Below are 16116 nucleotides of genomic sequence, written 5' to 3' on the forward strand. Positions count from 1 at the left end.
AAGCAAAACCATTAATGCCCAAGGAGGAGATAGATTTTGTTTGGGGAGTAAAAAAAGTCATCATTTTGACAGTTTTGTCCAAATTGTGGACATTCTGTTGTAGACAGGTGAGGGGTCAGAGTGGAGGAATTGTTGGTCTTGATGAGACGAGTCCAACGGTGTTTGTCACGTTTGTGGGACATTTGTGGGAGGAGTTATAGCGCTGCAAATTATCGTTAAATTATCTTTGAGTTGTGTGGCTACGTAGGTGGCGCTATAGACTTTTTTGTTGTTTTGTTTTTAGATTAATGAATGTGTCACCAGACCAGACAAGTGTGGCGAATTTCATGCAAGTTCAGAGGGTGAAATTAGATTATGCGTGTAATGCGCATAATGCACATATTGCGCGCGCTCATTACCAACAAGAACAGTCTAGTGCCAGGTTTTGAATGGGTGTGTATGTGAAAACCGTCTCCGGGCCGTCTGGCTGAGCAGCCTCATGGGTTTTTTTTTGGGGGGGGGGGGGCTGGGACACTGTTTAGTGTGTGTTTTTAGTGCTGCTTATGTGTTGCTCTGCCGATCAAACATAATAGGATATACTATAAGTACCTTCAGGCTCAGGCCCTAATAAACAGAAACATTGTGAGTGGTTTGAGATAGTAAAGATGGCATCACGGTAGCAGCACTTTATCACAGCTCCCAGTCTATCTCTTGGTTTTCTAGCATTTTCTTCTGTTTTAAGTTCTTTTTCCGTCTCTCCGGATTGTTTTGTTTGTTTGTCCCTATTACTACTATGGACCTATTAAGTTTAGTAAGAGTAGCAGCATGTCTTCTACTGTTTTTGGGACTTTTTGCCACCACATCTGCAGAGCCTGTGAGTCGCCCCATTGTTTACAGCCGGGATCAGCTGTTAGCGTGGAGCAACAGGAGAGAACTCCCAGAGAAGTAACCCGATATTCCAAAGGAATTGTTGTGTCGGAGAAGGGGCTGCAGAGCTGGAGCCAAGTACTGTGAGAGGAAGAGATGTACAAACCGAGCGTTCCATCTATTCTCATGGGTAACGTAAGATCTTTAGCCAACAAGATGGAAGAGCTGACGGCGCTAACCAGACTGCAGTGGGAGTACCAGCAGAGCAGCCTCCTGCAGTTCACTGAGACTTGGCTCACGGACAACACACCGGACTCCGTCATAACTTTGGATGGCTTTCAACTGGTGAGAGCTGACCCGAGCACGAGGGAGAGCGGTAAGAGGAGAGGTGGGGGACTGGCGATGTACGTGAATTAGAGATGGTGTAACCCAGGACACGTCACTATGAAGGAGCAGCACTGTACCAAAGACATTGAACTGTTAGAAGTTTGTGTTAGGCCATTCCATCTGGCTGGGGAGTCACATGCTATTGTGTTGATTGTCTACATCCTGCCCACAACCGATGCCACGGCAGCCTGTGAGGACATTCACATCACTGAACATTCTCACTCAGCTGCAGACAGCACATCCACAGTCCCTCATCATTACCTATGGGGATTTCAACCATGTTTCGCTCTCCACGAGTCTCCCAAACTTCACCCAGTATGTTGACTGCCACACCAAGGACGCTAAAACCTTGGACTTTCTGTTTGCCAACACAAAGTAGGCTTAAGCCTAGTTTATGCTTCTGCGTTGTGGCGACGCTGTTCCTATGCTGCAGAAGCATAACCAAGCTTTATAGCTCATCACTGCTCCCCCTGCTTGGCCACTCAAATCACAATCTGCTCATCCTTCACCCCATCATCTGATGCGTATGAGACAGGAACGAACGGGAATACAGGGGGTTCATTTGGGACCTTGTCGCCTGGTGTGAGGTCAATGCCCTGCAGATCAATGCCAGCAAGACGAAGGATATGGTGATAGACTTCAGGAGGAAGTCACCCTCTACTACAGTGGTGAACATCCAGGGAAAAAATATTGAGACAGTTGACTCATTCAAGTACCTGGACGTTCACCTCAATAACAAACTGGACTGGTCCACCAACACTGATGTCCTGTACAATAGGGCGACTCCACCTGTTGAGGAGACTGAGCCCCTTCTGAGTCTGCAGGACTCTGCTGAAACTTTTTATGAGTCTGTCGGTGCATTCGCCATCTTCTATGCAGTAGCCTGCTTGGGGGGGGGGGGGGGGGGGGGGGGCGGATGGACCGACAGAGACTGGAACAGGATCAACAAACTGGTGCGGAGGTCTGGCTCTGTGCTGGGATGTCCCCTAGAGTCTTTGGTTGTGGTGGGTGAGAGGAGGATGTTCGCAAAGCTGACATCCATCATGGACCCCATCACCTTCTCCATGAGACCGTGGGTGCGCTGAGCAGCTCCTTCAGTCAGAGACTGAAACATCCTCGCTGCTGGAAGGAGCTTTGGCAGGTCGTTCATTCCAGCAGCATTGAGACTCTACAAGGCTTCATGATGCTGGGAGTCACTGGGACACTTGACCTCCTCTGTCACCTCGTCCACTGTAGTCACTTTATGCACACATATTTATTATTTATTTACTTATTCATTCATCTAAATACCGCCAACCCTCCATCCATAGTTTCAAACTATTTGGTGTCTTTTATATAGTATTTTGTACATAAGTAACTGTATATCATGTTTTTCTCTTCTGTTGTTATATTTAACTTTTCTTTCTTTCTGTAATTTGAGCTATGGTAACACAAATTTCCCTGTTGTGGGATCAATAAAGTTCTATCTAATCTAATGTAATCTGATACAGTCACACAAGCTTTGGCAGCGCTTACACACCTTTGAAAACATAAAAATATGGCAACAGTTTGAGCTGATGTTGTATCACTGAGTTGATTTGTCAGGTCATTAGGATTCCTTTTCCCTTTAATATCATGTAATGTCTTAAGCTGATGTCTTCAACTGAAGGGTCACTGGTTCGATCTTCTCTTCCCCAGATAACTGTATCAAAGTGTCCTTGAGCAAGATCCTGAACCCCTAATTGCTCCTGATGTGTAGGATGGAACCTTTAATGGCAGCTTCCATCATCAGTAGATGAGGGTACACGTTCAGGTGTTCTGAAGAAGACTGGAGAAACAGTCAAAACATGTCAAGGTAAGAACATAGGCCATCTATCTTGTCTTACGATTAAAAACATAAATCCTAATCTACTGGAAGAAGAAAAAGAAGAAGAACAATGAACATTATTTTCTATTCCACCATCAGTGTGTCATTGTGTGTGTGAATTGGTGAATTAAGTCAACACTCTAAAGCGCTGAGTGCCACCAAGGTAGAAAGGCATTATATTAAAAAAGGAATCAATGAGAAATGTACATTCTTGTTACGTTCTGATCTTGAGACAAAGGCCAGGACCCGGTAAGTAGAGACAGGAATAACAAGGTTTATTTACAAAGTGCAAACAAATAGTCACGTGGGACAAGTATCAAAACAAAATGTGAGAACTTTGCCTGGAGAAAGGTAAACGTAGAGCGCCTCACAAAAGGGTGAGGGAAAAGACAAAACCAAAAATACCTCTGAGGGACAACGAGACGAAACAAGGAACCAAAGCAGAACTAGTACCTGAGAGTACACAGCGCATGGTAGGCACTGGTAGGAGGACTGGAGCCGAAAGCACAAGAGGACATGCGTGGTCTGGAGAAGGGATCATCCGGCACTGAACCACTGGCTGTGCTGACAGATATAGGCTGGCCGAACATGCCAATAGTAGTCAGGTGTGAGCTCCGTGCCACCTGGCCCCACCTCCTACCAGCCTCAGAACTGCAAGGAAAAAAAGAAACAGACAGTAACAGAACACTGAATCAAAAGACCCAATACTAACAAAACTTGGCACACAACAATTCTGTTCCAGTAAACTCAACATTGACAATTATAATAAGCTAGTGTGTCTTTTGTGAAATTTTTGAAGGGGGGAAAATGCGACAGGAATGTTACGTGACTGCATGTTGGTTTTACCTTTGGGACTTTTCTGTATTTAGTTTGACATTGTCAGCAGGAAGGGAGATGACAAATAGCACCTAAAGTGTCATAATAATGACACTTTGGTATGCAAGCAGACATCATGATGAATTACTTGTTTGAAAATGAGGAGGAGGATGTACAGATGAATGCATACATGTCAGATGAATGTAGCTCTGTGTGTGTGTGTGTGTGTGTGTGTGTGTGTGTGTGTGTGTGTGTTTACACTTTCAGGCATGGTGTCCCTGCACTGAAGGACAGACTTACAGAGGATATTGTCCAATTGCTAATGTGCACGGTCCCCAAGATTAAACTAAAGGATAGATATATACTGTACATACTATGGTGGTGTGGCCCGGATTGAGGTGATTGCCCTGTGGAGCAGTGACCAGAAAGGAGGCTTAGAAACTCAAATACCAAAAGCTCCTACTTGGCTTCACACACTTATATGCCTTTGGCTGTCCCCCTTGCTTTCCTTTTCCCTTCTTATACTTTTCCCTTTACTGTTCTTAACCTCTTTCCCTTCTCTCTTATTTGAGTTTAATTTGGTCTCTTTCTTGAGTTTATATATTTATATTTTTCTTCTTTAATTTTCCTTTTATTTATTTACCAACCTCTACCTACTTGGGAGGATTTATTAGACCTCTACCTATTTGGGAGGATTTGTCTTTATTTACTTCTATTTATCTCTTATTTGAGTGTAATTTAGTCTCTTATTTGAGTTTTAATTTGGTTTTAATTATTTCCATCCAATGTCCTCCCTCTATCCTTTTCTTCTATCCTCTTTCTCTACTTCATCCTTCCTTCCCACAACTTCCCTTCTTCCACTCCTTGTCTTCACTCCCACACTGCATCTTCACCTTTCCTCTTCTTAGCTTATAGTATAATCTCCCGTTCCTTTATTTAGGCTTTATTTTTCCTTTTATCAATTTAGTAACCTCAACCTATTCGGGAGGATTTATCAAACCTCTACCTACTTGGGAGGATTTTCTCAATTGCGTTTCAATATTTGGGTTGGATTAAATATAGCCAATTGGATTCTTGGGATAGCAAACAGTGGGGGTTAGGATTAGGGTTAGAAAATTGGGTTAGGGTTAGGAATTAGATAAAGTGAGGTTAGGGATAAAAGTAGGGATAGGGTTAGGGTAGGGGAACTGATTCCTCCTTCTCCCCGAGAAGGAGCGTGCACGGTCCATCCCCCCTGCCCAACTATCCCCCCAGTCCCCTGGAGGCCGACGAGCACACCGGCGTCTCCTGCCATACCACACTGTGGTCCACCCGTCCTCCATGTTGTTTTTTTCTGAATTGTTGTGATGAACTTGTTTTTATTTATTTATTTGTTTATTTATTTATTTATTTTTAAAAAGGTGGGGGGGCAACACTTCTTCTGCCACTAGATGGCAGTACCTGTGACCAAATCACAACTGAAGCACTTTTGCGCTTCCTATGGACTTTTCCTTAATTAGGTCTAAATTCTTGCTTGTGTTGTACGTCGCTTTGGACAAAAGCGTCTGCTAAATGAAATTGTAGAATTGTAGAATTGTATTTATTTATTTATGTATAGAAACTAAAATGAATTTCATTATACGTGTCCAAGTCACTAAATGAACTAAAAACGCTTTCCAATACTAAGGAAAGGAATAAAAAACAAAGTCTTTCCAAAAAAGAAGGAAAGGAATGGGTTAATTCACCCCTATTTCAATAAAAAACAAAAATGCAAAATTTGCGATCAAAAAACAAAAAAACAATCAACGAAAGAAGAGTGTGCTAATAACCGACGACGTTTCGAGCCTATGTGGCTCTTCTTCAGGCCAAGCACACTAAAAAAGAACCAACAGCTGGCTTGCTTGGTTTGGCTATACGGAGCGATAAGTCTGCTCTCTTTGAAAGGCTGAGTTCAAATGAGCTTCCTCAGTTACTTTCCTCTGAATGAAATAACCTCTTTTTGTTTTTTAAAATTTTTCTTGTTGTTAAGCCGTTGTCTTTATCCCTGTAAAATATCCAATTTTAAACCATGAATAATACCCCCTATATATGAATTGTGATCCTCAATATGACCATTAATATGTATATTAAATGAACTATGTTATTTTAAATTTTAATAAAAAACCTATTTTTTATGAAATATATTTTTTGTATTATCATGAAATTGACCCAATTTTAAACCAAACCAATTTAATTATTCCCCTTACTTTAAAGTATTTTTAACCATAACTTATATTTTTATTCTACTATTAATAATAATAATGATAATTATAATTCCCCTGATCTATTTATTTATTATTTATTTTTTATTTATAAATTAATATATTTATATATTAAATGAATTTACATACGAGGGATAGGATTAGGTTTAGGGGTTAGGGTTAGGGTTAGGGTTAACAATAAAGAATAGAGGTTAGGGTTAGGGAGTAGGGTTAACAATAAAGAATAGAGGTTAGGGTTAGGGAGTAGGGTTAGGGTTAGGGCCCAGGGTTAGGGTTAGGGCTTAGGGCTAGGGTTAGGGGTTAGGGTTAGGGTTAGGATTAGGCATAGATTCTAAAGGTTAGGGTTAGGGTTAGGGTTAGGATTAGGCATAGATTCTAAAGGTTAGGGTTAGGGTTAGGGGCAGAAAAAGGGTTTCCTCCCCTAATGGGGAAGGAAGGAGCACGGTCCATCCACCCTGTGGGCCGTCCGTACCACTGGCCTTGTCGAGGAGGACGAATGCGGCGGCGCCGGCTGTAGCGCACCTCTGTCCAGCCATCATCAAAAGACCCCATGTTGGGTAGGTATTCAGGTAAGTACCTGTTGTTTTGTATGGGCTGAAATATGTGCCACCAGAAACTGAATTTGAATTTTAAAACAGAATTTGAATTTTTTATATTTGCATTTGAAATGGCAAAACTGAATTTGAATTACATGATTTGAAATTGAATTTCTTAATTTGGAACTGAAACTCTCTTTAAAAAATTCAAATTTATTTGTCACAATTCAATTTCAGTTCTTTGTAGCGTGATATTTGTGCCATCAAGGATTAGCAGTCGATCGCAGATACACAGGCTCCTGTGGCCAATCAACTCCTACGTTTTTCAGCACGTGGGAAGACACGCACGGGAACAAGCGCTTGGCTTGATCTACCTTGGCAATGGACATGGCTGAGACAAATACGGTAATTTGGCATGTTACCATTTATATTAACGACCTTTTGTTTAACTGTTGTTGATGTCGCCGCTATTTTGAAGAAAAAAAAACGTTTCCATTCGTTAGCGAGCATAACAAAATCATGTTTACAATTATGATGAGCATGGTAGGCTAACATTGTTTCAGCTATCATTTGAACAACGCAGCAACGAGCGCTAGAGCTAGTCCACAAACAGCATACAGTAAAGTCAACGTTTGGTAGTAACAGTGATCATGTCGCTCGTGATTATTATTTCTGAGTGTTTGCCTCCTCCGGTTGAAAATGTTTCAAGTTGTCGTCTTCAGAGTGGTTATTTTGATAACTATTCTTCATGATGTATTGTCATGTCATTGGTTTGTCAAATCAACGTTACGGTTCAGCACCAATTTTCTGTTTTATTTATAGGCTTTCCTCCTGTAATCAACTCACACTGGGGAACAGGACGATAGAATACGATAAATTTAGTACTAGGCCGATACACACACACGACAATATTTAATAGGCATCATTGATAAGATATCTAAACTAGGCGCCCCACGTTCTGAACATACATATCCCCTTACAGTATAAACTGATGAAGTTGTCATTACTAGATGGTGTATATTAATTTGTCGAATTGTTTTTTCAGAACATCGTTGTTCAGGACTGCTTAGCTAGACTGAAGGAAAGACTGCAGTATGCCCTCAACCACAGCCCTCTGATCTGGATTATTTAGAATTCATAGTGACCCAAGAGAGGACCTTCATACAGGCAATGGAGAATGTAGCTCTGCCTAATGATATCGGTGAAGCCCTCCATCACCTAAGCATTTTGTTGGACCAGCAGAATAAACCTCCCTATTCACAATCAGTGGTAAAGATTACAGGTCCCTGTGGACATTTAAGACTGCAGGTCACAGAGGACCACCTCCAAAATCTTCTTCGTCTTGGTCTACCTGCCACATGTGTAGCAGACATTATTGGAGTCTCAAGAAGAACCTTATATAGAAGGATGCAGGAGTACAATATGTCAGTCAGGACCCTGTATTCCACCATGACTGATGATGCTCTGGATAATGAAGTGAAAGCCATCAAATCTAGACTACCTCATGCTGGATACCAGATTTTCAAGGGGTGTCTAGAAGCAGAGGGCCACCGTGTACAATGGTCCAGACTCAAGGCCTCTATGCATAGAGTTGATACAGAGGGCATCTTATCAAGAATGACAAGTATGGGCTGTGTTGTTCGGAGAAAATACTGTGTTCAAGGCCCACATTTTCTGCAGCACATAGACACCAACCACAAACTCATCAGGTGTGTTTGTAACATTTAAATACAGCTGGAAAATTAATTTTGTTGGAATTATTTTATGGGTAATTATCATCTGTTTCTTTCCTTTTAATGAACTCATGTCCCCCCCCCCCCCCCCCCCCCCCCAGGAATAACATGGTGATATTCAGTGGCATTGATGGCTACTCTAGGAAGGCAAGTTTTCTACTGTAACAAATTACATACTCATCAAAGTATTGTTGGTATAATCCATCATTTTTGGTAAGGTTTCCATTTTGTGATAATCATCCCATACCTACTATTAGTATAACTCATGTCTGTTTTTACACCCTCAAGATCATGTACCTCAATGCTGGATCGAACAACACAGCAAGTACTGCTCTTCAGTTTTTTCTGGATGGATTAAGGATATTTGGATGGCCTTACAAGTGAGTAATGCAGCAGTAAATTTATTTTGTGTTGTCTCATAGTATCCTTTAAAGAGAAAATGATCTATTCTTTTCAGTAAAGTCTATGAATTCCGTTGAATGGATACTAATTTCAAAATCTGATGTGTTACAGGGTAAGAGGTGACCAAGGTGTTGAGAATGTCAGCATTGCCCGGATGATGTTCACTGTTAGAGGCACAGGACATGGAAGCTTTATAAGTGGAAAAAGTGTGCACAATCAAAGGTGAAGTATTCCTTCTGTAATAATTATCAAATTGCCTCAAGATCCAAGTAGGTACATGTCTTGTTATTGTTAGTGTGCCCTACAGTGTGATATTTACCTTAGTTTAATTGCTGTTTGGCTTTTCTTTTACATACTTTGATTGACACATGGGGAAATGTTCTATGTATGAATGGTAGAATCGAACGTCTATGGAGGGATGTTTGGACAGGAGTTACACACATCTACTATGACATATTACACAGCCTGGAGGAAGATGGATCCGTCGACATCTCAGACAATCTTCATCTTTTCTGTGCACAGTACACCTTCCTCCCCAGACTCAAGGCTGATTTGGCAAAGTTTTCTGCTGGATGGAATAACCATCCTATCAGGACTGAGGGCTTTCTTTCCCCAAACCAGCTGTGGGAGCTTGGGATGCTGCAGCACCCCGTAAGAGAGCCAGAGATGTCCGAGGAACATGTGGCAGTTGAGTAATAATGCTATTGATATTGATGTCCTGCCTCTAAACATGACTTTAAGTCTATGTACTTATTATTTTATCTTCTGTTGGTTTTAGGGAATCCAAATTGAGGATATTGATTGGTAGAGCTCAGGGCTCTCTCATGAGAACTCTGACAACCCAGGAGTTGCTGTACCGGAAATGGAATGTCCACTAAGGACCGAGGACATTGAAATGCTCCGCCTTGCCATTGATCCCCTTGGTCATTCAAATAGTTTCGGAAGAGACATTTATTTGACCACACTTGCACATGCATTGTTCCTACTTAATGCTTTTAATAATACATGATTGCAGAAGTCTAGTCTTGGACCCCATGTATCAATTATTATGGTTCACCTTCCAGTCAAAAAATAAATACAAAACCACAAAATGTATTGTATTTTGTTTTAATACTCTTATTGAACAGCCTCACGTTCATTCTGTCAAGCTGACAACCAGGAGGGAAACTGCTGTGTAGTACATCTAACAAAAACATTGTTATATGATGCCCATATGGAAATGCTGTTTGAAATAGCCAACAATGATTAATGTTTTCTAAACCAATCAATTAGCCATGCTCACTGGGTCACATAACACAGATGAACAGAGAAATTGGTGAGGAGATAAACTTGATTTTACAATTTTTTTTAAAACTGCACAAATACCTTAACTAAAGGTAATAATAATTGAGCCTGAATGTATATTCACTGAAGTGGAACCATGAAAGAAAAGCAGTGGTTTATTTAGTACTGCATGTTTGAAAAACAAAATTTAACCTAAACCTGATTAAATGCCTGCCCTAGATAGAAGGCCTCAGTTATCACTTGTTGAAACTCAGTATAAGTTTGCATATGCTTAACAGGCAGACGGATTGTATCGCTACATGCGGCGACTGTTGGGTAGCAAACTGTATGTACACCATACTGAATGTCACATGTGTGATTGAACTGCACAAAGACTCGGAAGTTTTTCTTCTCCTCCTGTAAGACAGGAATGTGGCCCTGTCCTGTGAGCCACTGGAGAAACCTACTTGGGGACAGATGACCAGGACCCACCTCTGGAGGGTCATCCACTTCTGGCTGTTCACCTTTTCAGAGACAGATAAAGTAAACAATCATGTAAACAAAATATTGGACATGGTTTATCTATACCACCACAGAGGTAGAATTTGGTAGTATACTTAAAATTATAATGTGAACATGGAAAGTTAATGAAATGTGTCAGACAGAGACTCGGTACACAGAGTTTACAAGAACAAAACTAAATTAGCAATTACATGCTTCCAGCTCCTGCAAGAAGTCCTGTAGATGGTTCATAATGCTCATTTCCACCCGTCCCACAGCTAAATTAATAAGATAATCAGAAACTACTTTACTTTTGTATGACATGATAAATAATTTTTTTGGAGGGAAATTCGGCATAGCCTGCCTTTAATTTATTATTGTTTAGTGAACCTAAAAATACTGAGTCTACAAAAGAGCTACAGTAAAGGACATGATCAGTACTTGAAATAAGCAGAGTTTAGGATTTGGAATCACTATTGGCAGTTAAGTGGTATCAATACATCTCTACTTAAGCTTATGTTTATTAACCCACCTTCACCTCCACCCCAGGGACAAAGAGTGGTTGGCAGATATTTGGGTGTTGGCTCATGAGATCAATGAGACCATAAAGTTTCAGACCTTCACGTAGCTGGGAGAGAAGGGGCAGCAGCCGAAGTGTGGCATGAAGAACAACAGCACTAATATATAGAAGAAGAAAATTTCCATTTTCCAATTTCCATGAATTCTGTGATAGCTTGGAATTCTCTATTACAAAGTGATGCCAAACATTTTACAGCAGTAAAACCCTTAGACCTCTTACTTGGGAGATAAGTGATATATACTGAGCATCACAGACATCCTCTTTGGAAATGTGCTGAATATGTATCTCCCCATCGCACAAGTACTTATAGCACCAAAGTTTGAGGCAGCAGGGTGGTGGTCCGCTTTGAGCCAGACTTGCAGCCCAGATTTCGCCAGCACTCCTGAAAGAAACAGTATATATTGATAGAAACATAACCATGTATTAACTGTGCTACGTTCATTATGTCTAACTGTTACTGATTAAGTTAAGTTTTTCCTTTTGATCAGACATGTCGAAAAGCTTTAGTTTTTACCTTACATGTTTCGATGGAGCACTTCCGTCTTCGTCGGAGGGTCACGTAGATGTTGATGTGTGACGTTGTAAGGTAAAAACTAAAGCTTTTTTACATGTCTGATCAAAAAGAATAACTTGACTTAATAGCCATGTGTTGATATGTGTTGTGTAGAGGTTATTTGTTACTATAGTGCTCTATCAGTGTCTATCATGCTTGTGTTTGTTCTTTTCCTCTCTCTTGTAGATGTATTTTATTGCCTTTTTCCATCATGGCCAGGGGACTACAGATGAAAACTGGCCTCCTGGCTAATTCTGCCCTTTTTAACCACATGTAATCATGTGTTTTATTAAATTGCATTGTCCCCTTTCAAATAAAAGAATAATAAATAAATAAAGAGGACACACAACATTTAGCCTATTGACAAAACAATCAAAACTTATGCACACCTACAGAGGCAGACAGATTCAGGAGAGGACCAGAAGGGCGACAGATTTAAAAAGACACTGCATAAAAAGTTTGATTAGAGAACATATTTTGTGTCTTGGGATCTATAAGATCTTGTTTGAGGACTTGTTTGAGGACTCAGACCCCACTGTATGCAAGCATGTTATACCTGAAGTTTTCTTGATCAAGATCCAACATTGAATATTTGGGACATTTTCCAGTCGGGTCACCCTCAAACAGCTTCTGCTCAATCCCTGCAACCATCTCTTTGGACCCACACAAAAAAACCACTCCATTCAAGTAACTACTTTCACTTCTACTGTAGAATTTTGGTGGTAATAATTTGGAGCGAAGTGGCTAAAATAAGACAATGCCTGGATGTCTGTGCTGCTTGGCAGAGGTCTGTGCTCTGGAAGTGCTTTTCTAATTCACATATGTGTACTTGTGAGGAACTCCTTTCGTAGTGCCCCTGTATCAAGGCCCTCTTCACCAATGAACCTGATTTTCAGCTGACTAGTGGGCAATGCCTTCTTTTGTCGCTTCCACTGAGCAAGGCCCCGCTCTACCATGTGAGATCTTGATACAGTGATAGGAAATTCTTCATCGCTGTTAACAGCAGCAGAGATGGTCTGCAGAACATCATCAAGGCTGAGGGAGTAATGAATGCCTGTTAGGCAGTGTGATTCTGGAAAGTGTATATTGTGTGTGTTTATTCCTTTAGGCCAGAGGTTGTCAAACTGTGGTCTATGCACATGTATGTGGCCTATGCGTACTCTATAGTGTGTGAGTATTTGCACATTTGTCATTGTAAATGCACATTAACTTTTTTGTTGATTCTGTTGAGTTATAGCTTGCAGGTGATCCCTGGATTCTTTGACCTAAGAAGTACTTGTCCTAGAGCCGGAGGTTATAGACTGTTGGAAACTATGGAAGTGTACAAACCTAGAAATGCTCATGTTGTTGTTTGAAGTTGAAATAATGAAGTCAGTTTTGCTGAAATGGCAAAACACAAGCATGGAGTTGAAAGTATTGAGAGTAAAACCCATAAACCATAGGTGTTTAAAAGCCACATATAAAGGTTTACGTTAAAAGGTGGACTTTTAAGAAATTTTGTTATGGATAAGACTACGGAAATATATAAAAGCAAATATATATTGCAGCGTTTATGGTAACATGTCACTTAACTTAAAATTATACAATAGATTAATCCAGTAGTGGGGAGACAGATGCTTGGAATAATATCCCTTACTAAAATAATATAATATCTTGACATTTTCTTAATTCTGCGAAAAGATTGTTACCTCTCTCCACACTCGCTTGCATGTGCCTCCAGCTCATTCGGTGGAAAGTTCTGGTCACAGATTGGGCACATGGTCTGCAACTGGAATCACTCAAAATTTTAACATAAAAAGGTGGAAACATTGATACCTTGAAAATACACTCATCATATCACAACATACCTCTGTCTTTGAGGACACAAAAAGCACATTCTTCTCCATAGGCTGTCAGGAGGAATGAAAAAATTGAAAAAGGAATTGTGATGTGGTGACAGACTTAAGTCTAGTCTGTGATTGTGTAATGTGTCCTTGTTACTTTGTCGAAACACTTTTTTACCCTAACCAAAATACCACTGATGCTTGAAAAGATACGAATTATGTCACCTTCTGATTTGGGTTTGCTTTCAAGTCTTCAATATCTGGATTGGGGTGCCTGTAGTCTGGGTCTTCATTACTAATCTGATGAGGGAGAATAGCAAGTCCTTATTTATTATGTGAAGATGGTCAACAAAGTGAGTATTATGCAAGCAACATTCACAATTCTGGACCCGAGGAAGATCTTGATAGGGCAAAATGTTGTATATTAGAGATATCTAGTAGCAAGCTTAAACGTGAGCACTAGTAATTTCTGTGTTTTGCAGATTACTGTTATTTGTAATATAATGTGATCTCCAATCATCATCTATAGAGTGTGTCTTTACATACCTCCTGTAGATCTGTATCTGAAGGTTTGCATGTTTCAACATGCAGCGCTAAGATTTGTAATGGATAGCTGGTGCAACAGGAGTGGCACATTGCCTTCGGCATATTGGAGAAGGACCATGAGTCAGGGGGCAGTGGTTCAGTGTCTAGTTCCTCCTGTATTGGAGCAATATATAGGACATTCTTTCCGCTTGCACTTGCAGTCTTCAGCATGAAGCCAGTATATCCACTGTCATCAGGAGACACCATATGTAGTTTTCTAGAACCCCATCCCCCTAACAAGAAAAGTAAGAAAATAGTTGAATTATATTTAAATGTAACATTAGTAATAATTACTGATATTACTTAAGTGATTTTATAACAAGATTTGATTGGCCATGGATAAGTTCTATGTACTGTACCTGTTCCTTTATAAATTAGCCAGCCCCCTGACACAGTTTCCAGTTTTGGATAAGCATCTTTGAGGGTTGAACATATTACATGACAAAATATATATATTGTCAATGTTGCCTCACCTCATCATGGGTGTAGTTCTCTGGTATCAGCATGGACCTGCGTCCCAAACCAGCTTGAAGATGCAGCAATTCTTCACTGCCTTTTGGGGTGCGCTCAAGAACCTTGGGTAAGAGATAAAATGTAACCTGTATCTCTTTGACTGGGGTGAAGTGGTTGGAAGGCCCTCGAACGCATCGGCGTTTCCCTTTTGCTCCAAAAAGGGCAGGAAAAGACCTGTGTTGAAGACAATGTTTTAATTTTACATTACACAATATAAGTACAAATCTTGCAAGCTATAATTTGAGAATTTAAATTGATGAATGCAAGGGACAAGCGAGTATTACAAAGAAACCAAATACAGTAAAGGACCTTGACATTTCTGTGTGGACAGTGGGTCGGACATCTCTCCCTCTTTCCTGACTCCTCCCCTGTCTGCTAGAGTGACATCGTGTTAACAGTTTACAATGTCCCAGGGGTCAAATGATGATTGAACTGTTATGCTTGTAAATATGGGTATTAATATGGGTGTGTATTTATTGTGAAACGAGACACCTTGGAGTCTCTTGAGCAGTTTGGGGGGTGGCCTTGTGTTGAACAGTGGGCCCAGCAGGGCCAGGGGAAGAAACTGCATTTGTGAGCAAATTTAGGAGGTGTCTTGCTGAATTTATCACGTCTGAGTTGTCTCCCTGTCAAAAGTATAAAAATGGAGCAGTAGGCTGAAATAGGTATACCATACATCAACTTAATAATGCATACAACAATATAAATGATAAAATTTACAATTGGGATGTTTCCATAATAACATCTATGTGGGCAATGTGCCTGGCACCACCGAGTAAATTTTACACATGCTTGTAAAGTTTTACTTGCTGAAAAACACACACACACACACACACACGCACACACACACACACACACACACACACACACACACACATTCACCGTGCCCCGTCGTGCGCAACTAGCGGCCAAAGACTTTCTGATCTTAGATCAGAAAGTCTTTGGCCGCTAGATGGCAATCGGAAATTTTAAGGGCAGGAGTTGACGTTACGAATAATTCAGGCCACCCTAAATGTCAAAATGATAACTGACCGTTTTTTTTTTTAAATCGTCTCTCTCGCATTAAAACACTAATGATGCTCTGTGCAGTGAGTGCACGTGCACACGCTTGCTTTAGATTTCCAGACGTTTAAGAAATATATATAAACTAACGAAGAACGTTAGATCGCATTAACATCAGTCTGTACATTTAAATATGTTTATTTTTTATGTTACTATTTTTGTTTTATAGCTACCGTAACACAGCAACTCATAAACGGAGAGCAGGGACAAATGAGGCCCTGTTTCGGTGCTTCCTGACGCTGTGGTCATCCTCTCCAGCATTGCTGGATACGTATACATACATGACATGACAACTTCATCAGTTTATACTGTAAGGGGATATGTATGTTCAGAACGTGGGGCGCCTAGTTTAGATATTTTATCAATGATGCCTATTAAATATTGTCGTGTGTGTGTATCGGCCTAGTACTAAATTTATCGTATTCTATCG

At 40.5% G+C, this 16116-nt stretch overlaps 1 protein-coding gene and 2 long non-coding RNA genes across 3 annotated transcripts in view; 1 reads left to right on the forward strand and 2 right to left on the reverse strand.

The window, feature by feature from the left end:
• Positions 1-6687, reverse strand: part of LOC147253959 (hatching enzyme 1.2-like) — a 30732-nt gene extending 24045 nt beyond the window's left edge. The window contains exons 1-5 of the mRNA XM_086219333.1: positions 6608-6687; positions 3533-3730; positions 1950-2022; positions 1725-1829; positions 1495-1591 (exon numbers count right to left, since the gene is read on the reverse strand). Of these exons, the coding sequence (XP_086075459.1) occupies positions 1495-1591; positions 1725-1829; positions 1950-2022; positions 3533-3730; positions 6608-6687 (553 nt within the window). The remainder of the gene's footprint in view (positions 1-1494; positions 1592-1724; positions 1830-1949; positions 2023-3532; positions 3731-6607) is intronic.
• A 2031-nt stretch (positions 6688-8718) lies between these two features.
• LOC147253960 (uncharacterized) lies at positions 8719-9667 on the forward strand. Its single transcript, XR_015118454.1, has 4 exons — positions 8719-8784; positions 8918-9028; positions 9329-9493; positions 9585-9667. It is a non-coding gene; the product is annotated as an uncharacterized LOC147253960 (long non-coding RNA).
• A 3786-nt stretch (positions 9668-13453) lies between these two features.
• Positions 13454-14142, reverse strand: LOC147253961 (uncharacterized). The gene is made up of 4 exons (XR_015118455.1): positions 14073-14142; positions 13752-13826; positions 13551-13592; positions 13454-13471 (listed from the first exon to the last, which is right to left on the reverse strand). It is a non-coding gene; the product is annotated as an uncharacterized LOC147253961 (long non-coding RNA).
• Positions 14143-16116: the final 1974 nt, after the last annotated feature.

This window comes from Aulostomus chinensis, chromosome 11 (genome assembly GCF_037954235.1).
Source record: "Aulostomus chinensis isolate RoL2024-O1b breed Wild chromosome 11, RoL_Achi_v1.0, whole genome shotgun sequence".
Lineage (NCBI taxonomy): Eukaryota > Metazoa > Chordata > Actinopteri > Syngnathiformes > Aulostomidae > Aulostomus > Aulostomus chinensis.